The 17,653-nt window shown below is 34.8% G+C and overlaps 1 protein-coding gene across 2 annotated transcripts; it reads left to right on the top strand.

Moving 5' to 3' along the window:
- Nucleotides 1-6,363: 6,363 nt before the first annotated feature.
- On the top strand, nt 6,364-15,840 carry LOC110804034 (myb family transcription factor PHL5). 2 transcript variants are annotated; one of them, XM_056840202.1, is made up of 9 exons: nt 6,364-6,690; nt 10,176-10,251; nt 11,140-11,768; nt 11,852-12,065; nt 12,147-12,223; nt 12,321-12,360; nt 14,802-14,856; nt 14,952-15,021; nt 15,196-15,840. In XM_056840202.1, exons 3-9 carry the CDS (start codon nt 11,175-11,177, stop codon nt 15,403-15,405), a joined length of 1,260 nt encoding a protein of 419 aa, XP_056696180.1. In that variant the 5' UTR covers nt 6,364-6,690; nt 10,176-10,251; nt 11,140-11,174; the 3' UTR covers nt 15,406-15,840. The 2 variants fall into 2 exon arrangements, with proteins under 2 accessions (XP_056696180.1, XP_056696181.1); XM_056840203.1 differs by lacking the exons at nt 6,364-6,690; nt 10,176-10,251 and adding an exon at nt 10,500-10,832.
- The last annotated feature ends 1,813 nt before the right edge of the window (nt 15,841-17,653 follow it).

The raw sequence follows: 17,653 nt of genomic DNA, 5'->3' as shown, positions 1-17,653 counted from the left end.
TTTTATTTATCAAAGAGACCCCATTTCTTTAATGATGGGTCTGTTCTTCTATTAAATTATTTTTAGAGTTGCTAGGAAAACAGACCCCCTTTCTCTGATAAAGGGTCTTTTCTTTATTAATAAGAGACCCCCTTTAATGAGGGGGTCTCTTTATCAAAGAGACCTCTGAGATAGAGACCTGTCCAGAGGAGGTCTCTTATGCATATTTGGACGGGTCTCTTTGCCTATTTTTGTAGTAGTGTCAATTCTAAATTATTCGAATTTCAACAAATTAATCATAATTACAAATTAGGTTGTATAATTAACAAGGCTATGCATTCAAACTTGTTAAACATAAACTGTAGGTCAATCAAAAATTCAAGATTTATCAACAAGAATCGCAAATATTCAATTTTAACATCTTAAAATTACAAACTTTTGCGTTCGAAAAACTAAAACCTCCGAAAAGTCATAGTTAGGCTTCGAATTTGGGAATTCTGGGTTTCGGCGAGAAATACCTTTTTTGTCAAAATTTTAGAATGCCTTTTACATGCGGAATTGACACAAAAATCACTCGATTTGGTTGAGTAACGAATATTCTGCCAAAAAAACTTCGTACATATAATTAAATAAACGCAATTTGCAATTAATTACGAAAATTAATCACCCCTTTAATTCTTTGCAAATTTGTAAAATTTAACCATGTTCATGCAATTTAGATTATGAAAATAATAAGATGCTCGTGATACCACTGTTGGGTTATGATACATATGAATAAACATAAATCATGCGGAAAAACCATAAAGCCAGGAAACATATTATTAACACATAATCATTTAGCATAATTCAGATGCATACACTTTGTAGCGTGCCCTCCCTAGCTGCGCCCGAACAGAACAAGAACAAGTCTTTAGGACTCCAAGTGTCGTCCCTCCGTAGATAGTCCACATCACGTCCGGATCCGCCTTAAGCTTGACCAACTAGAATCGCCCTTAAGGTACTTAGAATTTTTGGCTATTGTAGGCAATGATGTGACTGAATTTTTTGCTCTCAAAAATCACTTTGAATACTTGAATTGTCTCTCTAAAATTGTGAACCTAGGCTCATATTTATAGAGTTATGGAAAGGGATTTAGAATCCTATTAGGATACCAATTAGTTTAATTAGAATCCTATTAAAATTCTATTTAAACAAATTCTATCTTTATTAGGATTAGGATTTAATCATAGAACGAATTCCATTAGCTTTAGGATTCGTAACGAACACAAGCGTTGCACGAACACGAGCCCGAGCCCGAGCCTCACAGCCCGCGCAAGCCTTCGGCCCACGCGAGATGCACAGCCCGCGAGCTGCGTGCTCCGCGGCCTTGCTGGGCCTGGCCTTCGCACTGGGCTTGGCGAGGCTTCGGCTGCCTGTGTCGAGTGCGTGGCTTGCTGGACGCGGGCCTTGCCTTGCGCTGGGCCTTCGTCTAGCAAGTCTCGATGCTAATTCGTACGATGCACTTCCGATTAAATTCCCGATTCCGGAATTCATTTCCGATACGAACAATATTTAACATTTTCGATTCCGGAATTAATTTCCGTTTCGAACAAATATTTAATATTTCCGTTTCCGGAATTATTTTCCGATTCCGATAATATTTCCGATTCTGACAATATTTCCGTTTCCGGCAATATTTCCGATTCCGGCAATATTTCCATTTCCGATAATATTTTCAATACGTACCATGTTTCCGTTTCCGGCAACATCTATGACTTGGATAATATTTATATTTCCGATACGATCCATATTTCCGTTTCCGGCAATATCATCGTTTCCGGAGTATACATTGTTTTCCTTTGACGATCTTAGCTCCCACTGAAACCAAGATCCGTCGATTCCGAATATCCATAGACGGAGTATTTAATTCCATTAAATACTTGATCCGTTTACGTACTATTTTTGTGACCCTACGGGTTCAGTCAAGAGTAAGTTGTGGATTAATATCATTAATTCCACTTGAACTGAAGCGGCCTCTAGCTAGGCATTCAGCTCACTTGATCTCACTGAATTATTAACTTGTTAATTAATACTGAACCGCATTTATTAGACTTAACATTAAATGCATACTTGGACCAAGGGCATTATTTCCTTCAGGCATACCCCTCGTGGGCTGTTCGTGCGTGTTGGTGTGTTCGTGCATGTTACGAATCCTTAAGCTTCTAGGATTTATCCGATTATACTATTTTCCTGAAACTACTAGAATTAGTTGTTGAGTCAAACACTAAATTAATAGATTTGTTATAAACCCTTTGTTTCTAATTTTTCCTCCTCCCTTTTGTGTAAAAAATGGGGGTATTTATAACAAAAAGGGCGAATGCTGCCAGCAGGAGTTGCGCCAGGCGTGAAATCAACACTGGGAGCATGTCATGGCTTGCGCCAGGCGCCAACCCTGCACGCAGCAAGACAACTACAACCGTCCTTGGGAGCGTTATCGGCCTCTATGGACAAGCGTACTATTGTCCTTTCTTGGCTTGTTTCTTAAGGAATCTGATTTCGTATCCGAAAGCGACATTTTTAGACGTTTTTCGATATTTTTGGGTAGATTCTCGGTTTTGTGGGCCGGCGCCCGAATTTGAAGTTCTTTATGTGATTTTGAGTGGAAACGTGCCTCGGAGAATGATCGTGACATCCGCTTCGCGAAATTGTACTGGGATTTTAAAATTGTGTTTGGAATTGAATGTTGAACAAATATCTGGGATTGTAACAGACTCGAGAATTGGATTTGGGAATTTTAGAATTGGAATAAGTTCATTGTATCTTGCAATTGCTGCTTCCGCTCGGAGTTTCCCCAACTTGAAGATAGGGCGAGTTCGTCATCGCCTCTAAGGGGAGACACGAATTAGGTGTCTACATCGGCTAATGACTTTACTCGAACGATCCTTACATGAGACCCAATTTATGCAGTTGTGCTTCTCTCTAGATGCAATGTCTGCTTAGCCATGTTTCTTCCTTCTGAACCTTCTAGTCTAACCTTATCTTTGAAGTTGTAAATGTCCCTCATATTAGGATGTTTATCTGGATACTTGTTTTTAATTGTCACCATAATATTTTTTGGCTTAGCCTTTGCATCGTTCATCTCACGAATAACGTCCTTCACACCCTAACTAAGATTGATAACACCACATCTGTAACACCCCCAAAATTTGGACCTTTCAATATAGATAAAACGACCGTCCAAACCTTGGGAGTATTACATGGCATCCATTTCCTTTCGAAAATGAATGCGATAAAACAATATATATAATTAACCCATGATTATTAAATTAACTAAGTGGTCTAAATTAAGTGAATGTCATTACAACCCAATCTTTGAAAAAGTTCAACGAAAATAATAAACTTGAAAAGTTGTTCGACTAAGTGATTATTCTAACGTTCGCCCTCACTCGAGCCGTGTCCCATACTCAGCCTGCAAAAATACATAAGAAAAGAGAAAGAGAGACAAACTCCCAAAAATCAGAAAAACTGAATAATTACGACTCCTTCCCATAAAATAATTAATTTTATTTTAAAAACTTTTAGATATAAACATAAACAAAACACAGTAACCAAATTAGATAAATCCGTTAATCAAACGACAAACAACAATATTTTTTTTTTAATTTGCTTAAGAGAGGGAAAGAGAACGCTAGTAGGCCGGGACTAGTCCCAAAGTAACCACCTACTAAGAAAGGGTCGCGCGTCACCCTTAAATGATGACCAAGTAACAAGATGACAAAATGTCCCTAGTGTGCACACCCCTCACTAATACTTCACGATTAGGAGGAAGACTTTTGACAGATAATTGATAGAGAAATACGAAACCTACTAGAAGCCTATTGAGCAACGGCACATGTACTCAATAGAACAACATCTAGTAGGGCAACCTGTTCATCACCCTTTCGGGTTTCATTTCCCCTCTTAAATTATTCCACTTTACGTTTTTAATGGATTTAACTTGGTTCAAGACAAATAGTAAAAAAAAAAGTTTTACGAATGAACCGCAACTATATGCTACAATATACGGAGTACGTCAGTAAACATAGAGTATTTATTTAATCAACCATGAGTAGCTCGGCTAAGGATTATTCTTGCGTGGACCTGGTCCACAATAATATTAGTGTGGACCCAAAATTAATAGTTTTCTCTAGCACCCTTTTGACACTCATAGTGACCTTTATTGTTCATATAGTAACTATAATAAACTAAACACCAAAATTCTTAGACATAGTAACCATTTTTTGAAGCATAGTAACCCTATATTTTTAAAAGCGAATCGTGACTTAAAATCACATTATTCAAGCACAAAACATGTATCAACGATACTAATTTACATTTTTATCATAATAATTTTAATAAAATGCCAAAATAAATTGGGAACAAGTCGTTGACTTTATTTTAAGACATGGTTCACAATAAATTTAGTGTGGACCAAGTCCATTTAAGAATTGACTAATACTCGCCCATTCCAAACAATCTATTTATGCATTAATATAATTACTGTATTTACAAAATTATCCATAGTTGTCTGTAATCACAAGATGACCCAAAAAGTAAAATAAAGATCTTAAAATACAATGATTATTTAACACGAATTGTAGTAGTATCAATAGCCTTGAGAAAGTAGTACCTCATTTTGATTTTATAAAACACAACTCAAAGCACTTATAATTATACTAACATAGTGCAACACTTCCCTTCAAAAAAAAAAACATAGTGCAACACTTAGCACATATTGTAAAGAAACTAACTCCCTAACGGAAACCTAGAGATAATGGACATCGGTAATTACCTCACGAAGTGTAGAACCCGAAATACGTAGTATCCAAAACTAGAAACGTCGTTGATCGCACCTATGTAGTCTTGGTTTATGGGATAGTAGGTTGAGGGACAAATATAGATGAAGAAAATGAGGAGGATGAGATGGGTATATATACTCCTTTAATAGGAGATGAAGGGTTAAGCAACGATCAAGAAAGTAATTATTTGACAATTGAAGGGTTGTATGTAACAAATGAAATTTAAGAGCATAGTATTGATTGACAATTGATGAAGATGTTGGGTATTGTGTAATGACAATAAAGCTAGACACTACACATTTCTCTCTTCTTGTTTTTTTTTAAAAAAAAATTATTTCTCTTTGTCTTTCTTTTGAAGCTTAAAAATAAGTTGATCAAGAATTCTTACAAACCGTGAAAATTAACTATGTAAAATAAAATGGGAAGCTAAAATGTAACTTGTACATTAAAAGAAGAATGAAAGCAGTAATAAATTTATAAATGGTAATAAATAATTTTCAAATCTCAATTTCTTTAAAATATTATTACGCAAAAATATGGGATATTACCACATCGACCCTCGAGATATACAATCAGTGAGTGGTTATGTGTGCCATGATTAGGAAGTAAGGGGCAACCCAATAATCTTCTTATACTCGTAGTTGTTCACACTTAATTTGAAACCAACTACTGCACGACTTAGTCTTTGTGTTTGACCATTTTGTGGTCTCCACGTCCCTAGAATTCGTCGTGTCTCTCCTTCATAGCAGTCGCATTTCAAATACCGGTACATTCAATCATCTTTCCGCGTTGTTTTGTACGAGCTACTTATCAAGATGAACCTTGATCTGATAGCCACTTGCTTTGCCCAATTCGCTATATTTTCAAAGCCATAAAATATTTCATTTGTCGTAAAGCGATCGCTATAGTCAACAAAGTTACGGTCGTCACCACCATAATCCGGAAGTGAAACCTATAATCAATATAATAACCATATTTAATATTTTACGTTAACTCGACGATAAGTAAAATACTAACCATATTCTATACTAAAACATTACTCCGAGTAGAAGAAGATTTTACGACGACGATCTATACTAAAACATTACTCCGATTAGGAAAATCTTCTTCTACTCGGAGTAAGATTTTACGATGACGACTAAGTAAAATACTAATCAGAGTACAATATTCTTCTTTAATCACGACGATCGTGGGTGTTTCCGATCCTAAGGGGTTTACCGGTTGAAGTGGCCCTACTCCTTCTCTCCAGGCGTGGATAATTCCATGCTTCTTCTTTACTTACGTTTTCCGCGCGAGCAATAGTTGTTGCCAAAAGGATAAAAGGGTTTGCCAACGGGATTGTAAAAAATATCTTGGCGGGATTAGGGCTCCCGAAGGGGAAGGGGGTAACATTTTTATAAGGGTAAAACTATTCTTTCATGTTATAAACACGGATCATTTTAACGTACCCGGCTACGGATAACGATCCACTAACTTTCCAATGTGTGAGAAATTTTCCAAAGTTGTACGGTTATACCACCTATTATTTCACTTTTGGAATTCTGATCATTCCAAAATGTGCCGCAGATATTGAGTGAGAGAATTAGAAATTGAACAAGTAAAAATTGAAGATGTGAGTATCGAATCTTGAAAAATGCAGAAAAGCCAAATTGGATTTGATTCGACAACAACCTATAATTAATGACATTAGTGTCTAGGAACAAACACAAATTAAGCACTCAATTTTCTAATCTACGATTATATTTTTGGTGGAACCAATTGCAATTTGGTCTTCGTTTCGGCGATTCCAATGATCTTTATATCGAACCTTTTTGTGTTCATGGAATGGATTCCTCCATGAATGATTTTTTTATTCACTCAGACCTCCAATTTTTCCTTCTCAGAGAATCGTTAGGTATTATTCTATTCTTTCTTTTCTTAATTTACTTTTTTCTCCTTTTGATTTTGTTCTACTATTATTTTCATGAATTTTGTTTAAGTTGCAATTAACAATTTCATCTATTTAAAGGATTCATATGAAATTTGAAGCTCACATTATTCATGAATAATGTTTGTTTTGGTTTGAATTGTATGAGCCACAATGGTGTTATAAATTACAAATGGAATAGAAGATTTGAAGCTATAAACGAAGGCCCTTTGCCCTTAGGGTGAGTTTATACCAAGACTCATCTCCAATCTTCAGACTCTGCCACATCAGCTTTCCACTGACTTTTTCATTATCCAGACTCACACAAAACTCACCCTATTTTTACACATTATCCCCAGACTCACCTCAGACTCACCTAACTCCTAAAACAATATTTTATGTATTTTTTTTTTTTGGGTACATTTTATAAATAATATTGAAATTATGTTTTTTTATATACAAACAAAGTAATTTATAATTCGAGAAAAAAATGAAAAAATAAAATAGAAAATGTTAATTTCGAAATTGACATATATTCCGTACTAATTAGAAACAATAATACAACATATTAAATTAAAAAGATCTAGAACATAAATTTAAAGGCAAATGAAACAAAATAATACATAAACCATCAATAATTTAGTTAGCCGCTCCTCCAAAACGTGACCAAATGTGTTCCATCAAGTCATGTTGAAGTTGATGACATTGAGTACGATTACGAATTCGGATATGATTTGCAAAGTATTGTTCCTGGTTTGCATAATAGTTTCTAAGGAGACCATGTTGAAGTACATGACTTTCTGTTTGATTCACACTACAGTGTATTGGACATCTCTTGGTGGATTCATGTCTTCATTATCATCTCTTTCATCATCAATGATCATATTATGCAATATGTTGGAAAATATATGCAGTAGCTCACAAAATATAGCCGTAGTGCATGAGTTGGAAAATATAACCGTTTAAAGTTGTAGAAAAAATAAATTAAAAATATAATTAACTTTTTTTTTGGGTGAAATAAAATAAATTAAGTTTGATGATGTGGCATGATTTGATTGGAGGGAGAAAAAGTGGAGTCTTAAGTGAATCTTGAGTGAGTCTTGGATTTTCAAACTCACTTCAAGACTCGGGGTAGTCTTTTACCACATTATCCCAAGACTTAGGATTAAGACTCATCTTGAGACTCACCTTAAGACTAGGGATAAACACACCCTTATATATAAACACTAGTTCTTCAAAGAATCAATGGATGATCAAGTGTTTGTATAATAAAAATAAGTTAGCATTCTACGGAGTTAATTTAGTGGAGCGTTAAAAGTCACCCCACTATTTTCCCTTATTTTCCATTAATACCCTTAATTAATCTTACTTTCCAATTCTCTCACACCACCCCACCACCGCCGGCCACCACCTCCGGCCACCATCACGTCGTAGGCGACAAAATGGCCGAGTCTTCACAAGAGTTTTTTTTTTTTTTTTTGTCCGAATTTTTTAAAAAAAACTTCTGCATTATTTGGGGCGGGTATATGGGTATATGTTGAATGAGGGAGGTAAATAAAGAAGGGTATATGGGTAAATGAATGGGGCGGTTTCGAGTAATATGGGCCGGTAAATAGTAAGCCCCTTAATTTATGATACAATAAGGTGAAATGTTAAACGAGACCGTTCAACATGAGACTAGCTCGATGTTTAAAGATACCCTTGATGACAAAGTAATGTACGGTCTATTTGTAGAAGCTCATGGTGTCTCGTCTAATTATCGCAGTGAGTGTTCTCTATTAACTCTATGTCTGAAGTATTTTGTATCGTCAAATTTCGTGTTGTTTACTAATTAATTAACTCTATTCATGTTGTTATGTAATACTCCTGGTTGTCCATTGATTATGGTCTAACAATTTACCAAGAATTAATTAAATTACGCACTATGTTACAGGGTCATCAATTCCACTTGTACTCTTATTTGTAGAAGCTCAGGGTGTCTCGTCTAATTAATGCATAGAGGTTGTTTCCAATTGACCCAAAACATATTAAAAAACGATGATACATAACACAATGAGCAAATTACCACCAAACCTATCAAATGTCACCACACCTATCCCTTTTCCAAAGAGATTGCATTCCTTTAATTTCATTTGCATCTCTCTTGGTAAAATCGTAGCCTTACAATAACTAGGGTGAGCTAGCAAAAGGATTTTATCTAAAGGTCCCGTGGAAAGATTTATTCATTGTTTTTATTTTCAACTTTGTATAGCTTTCTTAGGAAGGTTTATGTTATTGAAATAGAAATATAATGGCAACAATATACATTTGTAAAACTAGCTAGGTAGCAATAATGGTGATGTTGTATGGAATGCAGAACAGTTACAATAATTGCATGAGATTTCTGTTTGAGATTTTGTGAAATGGCAATTTCGATCGTACTTTTTGTTTTCATTACAATCAATTGATTTACCAAAGTATATTTCTTTTAAGATAAAATTATTGTTATGTAGATAAGAAATTTTAGAAGTTTAAGCTTTATTAATATATTCTCTACTTTAGTTCTTTCTAACTTCAATTCTAAAAATTGCGGATGGATCTTACGTTGGGATTATATATGTGTGTTTTGATATAACACGTCATATATACACCAAAATGAAAAATATGACATGATAAGATTAAAGAAGAATCATTAGGTTTATGATGTTGTAGAATGGAATTCTATTCTTATTTCATACTCAAAACATGGAATAGAGTTGGAATCAAATTTTATATTTGATATTCATTTGGAATGGACTGAAACAAAAATGTCTATTTCAAAAAGTTTTGACATGGAAATCCTTCTTTGTCTCTTATTATCTATTCTATGGGGAAGTCCTCGGAGTAGGAGTGTGAAAGAAGTGGATTGGAGGCCTAACCTTCGAGGAAAAGTAGAGAGAAAAAGCTTACTAATAAGAGAATGTATAAATTGATCTTAGACATTGAGAAAAGGAATATTAATAGATAATTATGGGACCTCTGAATTGCACTCTAGTCCTAAGTTGTTATGAAAAATGAAACTATAAAAAAAAAAAGATGGATTTGAATGAAAAAGAAGATTTGTAGATTAATGTGGGACGGAAGGAGTAGTAAAATACAATTCAGTTGATTTTTGAAAAAAGAAAAAAGACTAATAGAAGATACAAGCGGAATAGGATGAAAATGAAGTTGTGTAGTTTATCCCGGGCAATTGCCATAGCTTTGTCATGCTCTTTTGGCAAGTTATATTAGGAAAGGTACTTTATTCTTGTATTTTTCCATCTTTGTAAATGCTGTACACGTAGGAGACGGACTGTGTAAGTTGAATTAGTTTTGTCTTTGTTTCATTGTTTATTGAGATGACCCTTCTCAGTCTTACCATTAGAAAATTGTTTCAAGGACAAATCTCGAAGATAATGTAGCAGGGTTTCTATCTACCAGTACATTAACTTGTTAAATATGCATTACCATTTCAGGCATTCAGTTGTACTTCCTTTCCGTTTTTGTTTACCAGTACTCAGCTTGTACCTACCACTGCCTGGAAATTTTCAGGTATCCTGCTTTTTTTTTTTTTGAGGTGCAAAGTTTGTGGAAAGTGGAACAGTTAATTCTTAATAAATGGAAGAATATGTGGTTTAGTTTATATTATTGACATAAAAGGTGGTTACATTATTTCTCTTTTTAGGAACCATATGCTCCTATATGTTTATTTTTATCCTCTGAATTTGCTTCATTGGCTGTTATTATCTTTCTCAGTATCCATGATGGGCATTAATCATGGATCGTCGATAATGTGTGAATTTATGCCAGTATCTCCTACAACATTATCGAAACTATGTTGGCCCTGTCAAGATTCTTCGACCTTCCAATGCTTAAAGACTTGACTTTAAAATGTTATACTAGTATACTCCCCCTGGCAGCCAATATTCCCTGTGTTTTTTTATCTGTATAATTTTAGTTAGTATCTCCCACTTTTCTTTCTTATTTTTTATTTTCCAAATTTATTTTTATATTGCTGATTGAGATGGCTTGGGAGCACAATGAAACCTTCTCAATATAATATTGAGGTCCTCAACACCATTAGCCAACTTGTTTATCTTGTATAGACTTGTATTTGCTGCATATTATCAAAGGTCATTGTTCATTGGCCTTCCTTTAAGATATGGTCTAAGTATATAAGTTGGCATAGCTTCCATTTGAAGTTTTGAAGAATAACACAAAGAAGATTTTTGTGGCACGAACATCATTTACAACATCATCAGTAGTTTCTTTATCTAACTGCATCTTCTTTTTTTATTATTGATTTTGCGCGTGTTCTGCATATGGCTCCTTTATAAATGTAAATCAGAAACACAAGAACTGAAATTTACATTCATTTTTCTGTTAGATTGAGTGAGTTTAGAGATAAAGAAGTTGTTGGCGTTGTCTGTGTTTGAATAGGTGAATTTTTTTTCAATATTTACTGTTCATCCGTAATGAGCAATCAAAAGATAGACTTTCGGGAACAAGTTCAGCAGAGCAATGGGGTTATTAATGATTGTATGGTGGATCTTGGTAGCCGGGACTCGCAGTTTATTAGTGTTCGGGAGCCTTGGAACAACATGGGTGGTTGCATGGGAGGAGAGTCACAGCCTCAAAATGTTTTGCCAGATAATCTTTCAAACGGTCGCTTTGGCTCACCAGTCCCTGGTTTCTCTACAGCTGAACGATATGTAGGCCTTCCGTATGATCACCGAATCAGCAGCCCAACTTTTTCTTCCCAGTGCTCAAAGAATTATGATTTGGAATATCGATCATTTCCATGTTCTGCAGAAGGATTTTCTGCTCAATTAGGAGAACAAGACGCGACTGACTTACATTCCAGAAACACCGTGGAAACCGCTGCAAAATCTCTACTTTATGGTGATCAAAGTCAATTTTATGCTTCTGGAAAAACTTATGGTAGTCCATGTGTCAACTACCCAGATAGTGAGCATATTCAGCAATTAAAGAATAAGTTGCTTGTTGATTTTGCAAATTCAGATGGGAGGAACTATTTATTTCCTATAAACGAGAAGCAGGATTTTAGAGTAAGCTCTAAATTTACTTGTATTTATTTGGTTGTGCAGTGTTCTTGTCAGTCCTTATTAACTGTCCTTTTTTCATCCTGCAGATTTTGGACAAATCTTATGATTCTCCTCATGGTCAGTTCAGCTTCTCCTCTCAAGGGGAAAAGCAGGTGATCAGACCCCTAGGTGTTATGCCCTTGAATTCTGGCAATTCTTTCACGTCTGGAGCTGCTATTTCAAGCAAAACACGGATCAGATGGACAACAGAACTTCACGAGAAATTTGTGGAATGTGTGAACCTTCTTGGTGGTGCTGACAGTAAGTATTTTTTGTTTTATTTACTCGTCCATTAATAACAAGAATGCACCATTGCAGTCGGTTGATTGTTTTCCTTTCCAGAGGCAACCCCAAAGGCAATATTGAAACTAATGAACTCTGATGGATTGACTATCTTCCATGTCAAAAGTCATCTACAGGTAATAATACCTAACAGAAGGCGTCCATAATACTTTATCACTCAACAGCTCTATATTTCTAGAATTCTGACCTTTTTTAGTTTACTTTTTCTTGCAGAAATATCGAATTGCAAAATACATGCCCGATTCCACTGAAGGTAAATATACGTTCTTCAAGATGATATAAATAATTTCTCTGTACTGTTTCTAGTGCTAAGTCCGTTTCATCTAAATATGATGGAGCACTTAAAAGATGTCTATAATTTTGAAAAGAACGAAAATAGCCTGAGTAATACTATATGATTATTCTCACATTCTGCTACTAAGAAATGGAGACTAGAGACATTTTGATAATCAAAGCCCTGTCTTAACTCATAGGCTAGCAGTTAGGGTAGGGTTGACACTTTCCCATCAATTTTCTGTTCTATTTGTTGATATTCAATGCTCAATAAGATGATTAGCATATCGAGACATTGATCGAAGAAATGAAAAACTCAATGTGTGTATGGACCTGGATCTTCAAACTGTGTTTGGCATGTCCCCACTCACGCAATATCCTTTTTTTTTTTTCTTTTTTTTCTTTTGGGGTTTGGCATCCTTGTCTTTCACCAAACTCAAAGTTCGGTCAGTATTTATGACTATTATCTAATGTATAAGTGTAGTGCTCAGTGTGAGTGAGACATGATTCATAAGGTGCCAATTTCCAGAAAAGATGCATGCACATTAGGGTTTTAAAACAGATTAGCATACTGAGTAGTTTGTTGCATCTGTTTGAGCACTAAACTCATTCCACTCGAAAAAGAAACCAATGGACGTTTGTTAGTGCTCCTTCCACGGTGGTGTTTAATTTAGACATCATTAAGATAAAAATGATTCTTTGCTTTTTCAAGGCATCAGAAAAGAATCTGTTGTCTTCCCTATCTTCAAAGACTTAGTTATTGAGACATTTCCTGAAAGTATCCATTCCAAATATCAGTTACTGACCCACTCAGTATTCTATTGCTTTTGGAATTGATATGCTAACCATAGCTCCCTATTGGCAATTTCGCATTCACTAGCTATTTACAAAATCTTTTATGCTACAATTTATTCTTTAGGTAGAAGCTAACTAGTGGACTTTGATAATTGACCTTGCATTGCATTTGTTCTTATACACGTTTTGGCGCTAGATTCAAGGATTTTGAGGTGGAAATGCAAAATACTAAAGGGCCATTAGTCTTCTTTTAGCTAAACAGTGAAGCCAAGAAGATATCAAAATGGTCCAGTCTGTCTCATCTTTTTGTCTCATTTTTGAAAATGGCCATTCGACTTCCATATAGAATAACTGACTTATAACTTCCTCAATATGATTCAACCCGAATTTTTTCCTGAACCTAAAAGGTTACATCAGAACAGAATCAAATCGAAAATCATTTTGAGTTGTGACTGATATCAATTCAGTTTTCATGACAAACTTATTGACAAAGTTACAAGTGTAGCAGAACCAAAACTGTATTATATGCCATCTTGGCGTCTGAATATGATTTCTTTTTTTGAACTGAACCAGTTCTATCCGAAACAAGTTGTCTGTCAATTCTAATTCAACATAAAGTGATTACTTATGCTGTGAATGTTTTTTGTTTTACTTGTTCCACTGGTTTTTGTAGCACAAACATGTTATCTTACACAAGTTAGACTTGTTGATTAACGTGATTTCTAAATTTTATTTATTTTAAAAAAATTATGATGTCTTTCCTTGCCAGTAACACTGCTTGGTAGAATGCATTTCCGATTATCTTCCTAGTTCCTGCAATCCATGTTATATACATCCTTCCCATGTTATTGTTTTTGGAAATTACAATTTTAGTTTATGTTAAAAACTATAAATTGTTTATTTGGGAGCAGTTCTATTTGAGATAATGCGCGCATCATGTATCCCCTGAATGGAGTGAGAATAGGCCAAAAGAAAAGAGACTAAGCTAAAAAGGAAGTTTAGGATAATTTAATATTGAATCTTTCTCAAACCCCATCTGATAAGGCCAGGAGGTTGCTATCAATTATAGTAGTTTCTGGAAAACACAGATTCGCAATTAGTTGGCAATGCACCAGTCATCAGGTTATTTTAAAGGTCAATTTGTTCCAGGAGTTGAAATTGTTATATTTGTCAGAAAGAATGGATTGTTAATTATGTGCCTACTTAGGCAACTAGTGCTTCCCACATCACATTGTTTATTACTAATTGGAGTTGGTAATTAACAAGAGAATATATTTACATTTTGGGACCATTTCATAAAATATATATGTTTATGATTTGTTCTGAATGTACGTGATCGCTGTTGATTGGTTGATTACTTTACGTGAACGTTCATCAAGCTCTATCTTTCGCAGGCGAAATCTTGTATGAGACAGTGACTGTCTCATAATAAGTTATTGTGAGATTAACTGGCCATTCTGTATTAGGGGGTGACTTTTCTTTTCACAATAAGTTATTGTGAAGTCGTCTCATTTTAAATTTTACTCCTATGGCATAATCTTCTTTTTGAGTTGGATTAACATAATAAGAGTTTCACTTTGCTGTGATTGTCCTAATAATTAGTTCGTCTTTTCAATTCTGTTGCAGGAAAATCAGAAAGGAGAAGTAGCTTGAATGATGTTACACAAATTGAAATTAAAGAGTAATCCATCAACTGACCTTAGAAATTATTTACTACTTGTTATTATTAATTACTTGCAAACAATGCTTACCTATTCCGTCTTATTCATCATGTAGTGGTGTGCAACTCAAAGAAGCGTTACAACTTCAACTTGATGTCCAAAGGCGTCTCCATGAACAATTAGAGGTGTAGTTCCTGAATATGATGATTAACAGATAATCTTTGTCTTTCATTTTTCGGTATTCCTGAATGACCTGTTACCTCTTATCCAAAAATGGTTGACTAGGATTGAAAAATGAGCAAAAAGAGGAAATTGTTAAGACTTAAGACTAATCCTTTTGAGTATGAAATGTACATCAGATACAGCGGAATCTGCAGTTGAGGATCGAAGAGCAAGGAAGACAGCTGAAAATGATGTTTGATGAGCAACAGAAGACGAGGCATACTCTATTTGCAGATCAAAATTCAGATAATATGTCTCCAAATGGCCCCACGTTTAGCCTCGACGAAGTTCAAGTTTCAAGTGAAGAAGGTTCTGGATGTAACAACTTCCAAACCAAGATTAGATAGCTTCTAATTAACCAACCTAATACAGCAGCTAGGCTCATTGTTCCACTTCTTCGCCGACATCTCACTCCTTATGAGAGGATTGAAAGCCATGCATAAACTGCTAAAGGTCGATTGGAATCACGATTACTCAAATCGAGTCAATTCGATCAAATGCCATTGTTGGAGGTGAAGAAATAGATTGAACCGCGCTTCCTATGCTTCAGTTCTATGCTGCTGAGTGTAGCTTAGTGCTCACATTGTCAAGCCAACTTATTTTTTCCGTCTTTAGATTTCCCGGCCTTTCCTTACTTTTTGCTTCATAGTAAGGTACCTTTCATTTTTTGCACATAAACTTTAAGCGTGACATAATAAGTAGATTTAACTTCTTTTTGGACAGCCAACTTCTTTTATTTGTTACATTATGATCAAATATCTTCTGCAAAGAATTTCTTGACATGTAAGGGCGTAAGCAGTGGCGAGGCTATGTAGAGGCCACCCAATAGCAAACACGTACATTCAGAACAAATTACAATTTATGTTTAGTATTTCTTTCTTTTAAACTTGTTATTCCTAATAACCTTTCGGATTACATCAAATTTGCCTTTTACGATAGGGGAAGTTACTGTGTTGGTCATGTCACAAACTGCAGATACTTGCCAAATGCCTAAAACAGCAACCAAATCTAAATTAGGAGTTAGTGAGCGGATACATATTTTTCTCATCAACTTGATCCTAACAAATTAAGAATATGTGCTTTGTCCTGATGCCAATCACTAAAATGTGACAAACCAATGTTTGTCCTTCCACAATTACATGACAAAATAAGTTATGAAATCAATTAAAAAAAAGCAGTCATATTATTCAAGTGTATTTAATAACAGCGCAATGCTAATGTGTCATCTGGTTAGCAGATGCCCAATACGGAGTATTCCTACTTTTACTCCATTCTTTCCTGTGACGCGTACTCCCTCCGTCCCGGAATACTTGACCTGTTTTCTTTATCGGGCCGTCCCTTAATACTTGACCTGTTTCTAAAAATGGAAATATTCTAACAATATTATATCATTTCTCACTCCACCCCTATTAACCCACCTACCCCCTACTCCATACAAAAAATAATTAAAAATTCAACCCCTACTCTCCCCCAACCCCACCCCTTCACACATTTCCCACTAACTACATTAAAATAATACCCCACTATCAATTACTACCTATTAAATTAAATAAGTCAATTCAAGTCCCTTAAACTCTGTGCCGGTCAAACCGGGTCGAGTATTCCGGGACAGAGGGAGTATATGATTTTCCTATCATTATGATTATAATTATACTTCCTTCGTTCCACAGTAGATTCATCATTTCTCATTTGCGCACTATTCATCAATCAACTTTGATAACCTTTCTTTCACTGTTGTGTAAGAAAAAATATATTCAAGTGAGATCTTGTTAAATTCGTATTAATGCAAGGATTCCAAATATCAACTTTTTATAACTTTTACTTATACGCATTTAGAGATATTAATGTTCAAATAAGCGCGTTGGCATACGTGCAATGAGAAATGATGCATCTATTGTGGAACGGAAGAATACAAACTTTTATATAAGGCGGTCTTACACAAATATCACATTGGTGTCATATAAGTTAATCACTGAAACTAATTAGTTAAATACTGAAACCAAATAGTTAAGCTATGCAACTAATTAGTTAAGCACTAAAACTAGTTAGTTAAGCAATGCAACGAATTAGTCAAGTAGTGGAACCAATTAGTTAACCAATCAAAGTGGTCTTTCTGATAAGGCGGTCTTATACAAAAATTGCCGATGGAGGAAGTACTTCGTATACATTACACCACAAGAGTATTTCTTTTCTTTTCTTTTACGGAGTAGTTATTATACACAACCCCAAGATACATTCAAAACTATATATAGTTCCGTCCTAAACTGGATCTCGATCTGGTCCTAACATTCACACAAAAAAATATTGATTCGGTCCAAAATCATCACATAAATCCTACAACTATCCAAAATCATGATAATATTAAACTTTATGTGGTCCATAATCATTTATGTTTAATAAATTTGCGGTTATATACGACTAATATGAGTAATAAAAAAAATCATTGATCTCTTCATTGTTAATAATTTATAATGGTAATTATTAGTTTATAAATATTAAATAATTTATTTATTTTATTAATATTACTCGTAAATGTTATACAAAGAAGTGATCAACTAAACTAAAGTCACCATCACAAAAATATGAACACAAGTT

The sequence above is a fragment of the Spinacia oleracea genome, chromosome 3 (genome assembly GCF_020520425.1).
Source record: "Spinacia oleracea cultivar Varoflay chromosome 3, BTI_SOV_V1, whole genome shotgun sequence".
Lineage (NCBI taxonomy): Eukaryota > Viridiplantae > Streptophyta > Magnoliopsida > Caryophyllales > Amaranthaceae > Spinacia > Spinacia oleracea.
The sequence above is the reverse complement of the archived record's forward strand: the minus strand, read 5'-3'. Positions and strand labels throughout refer to the sequence as shown.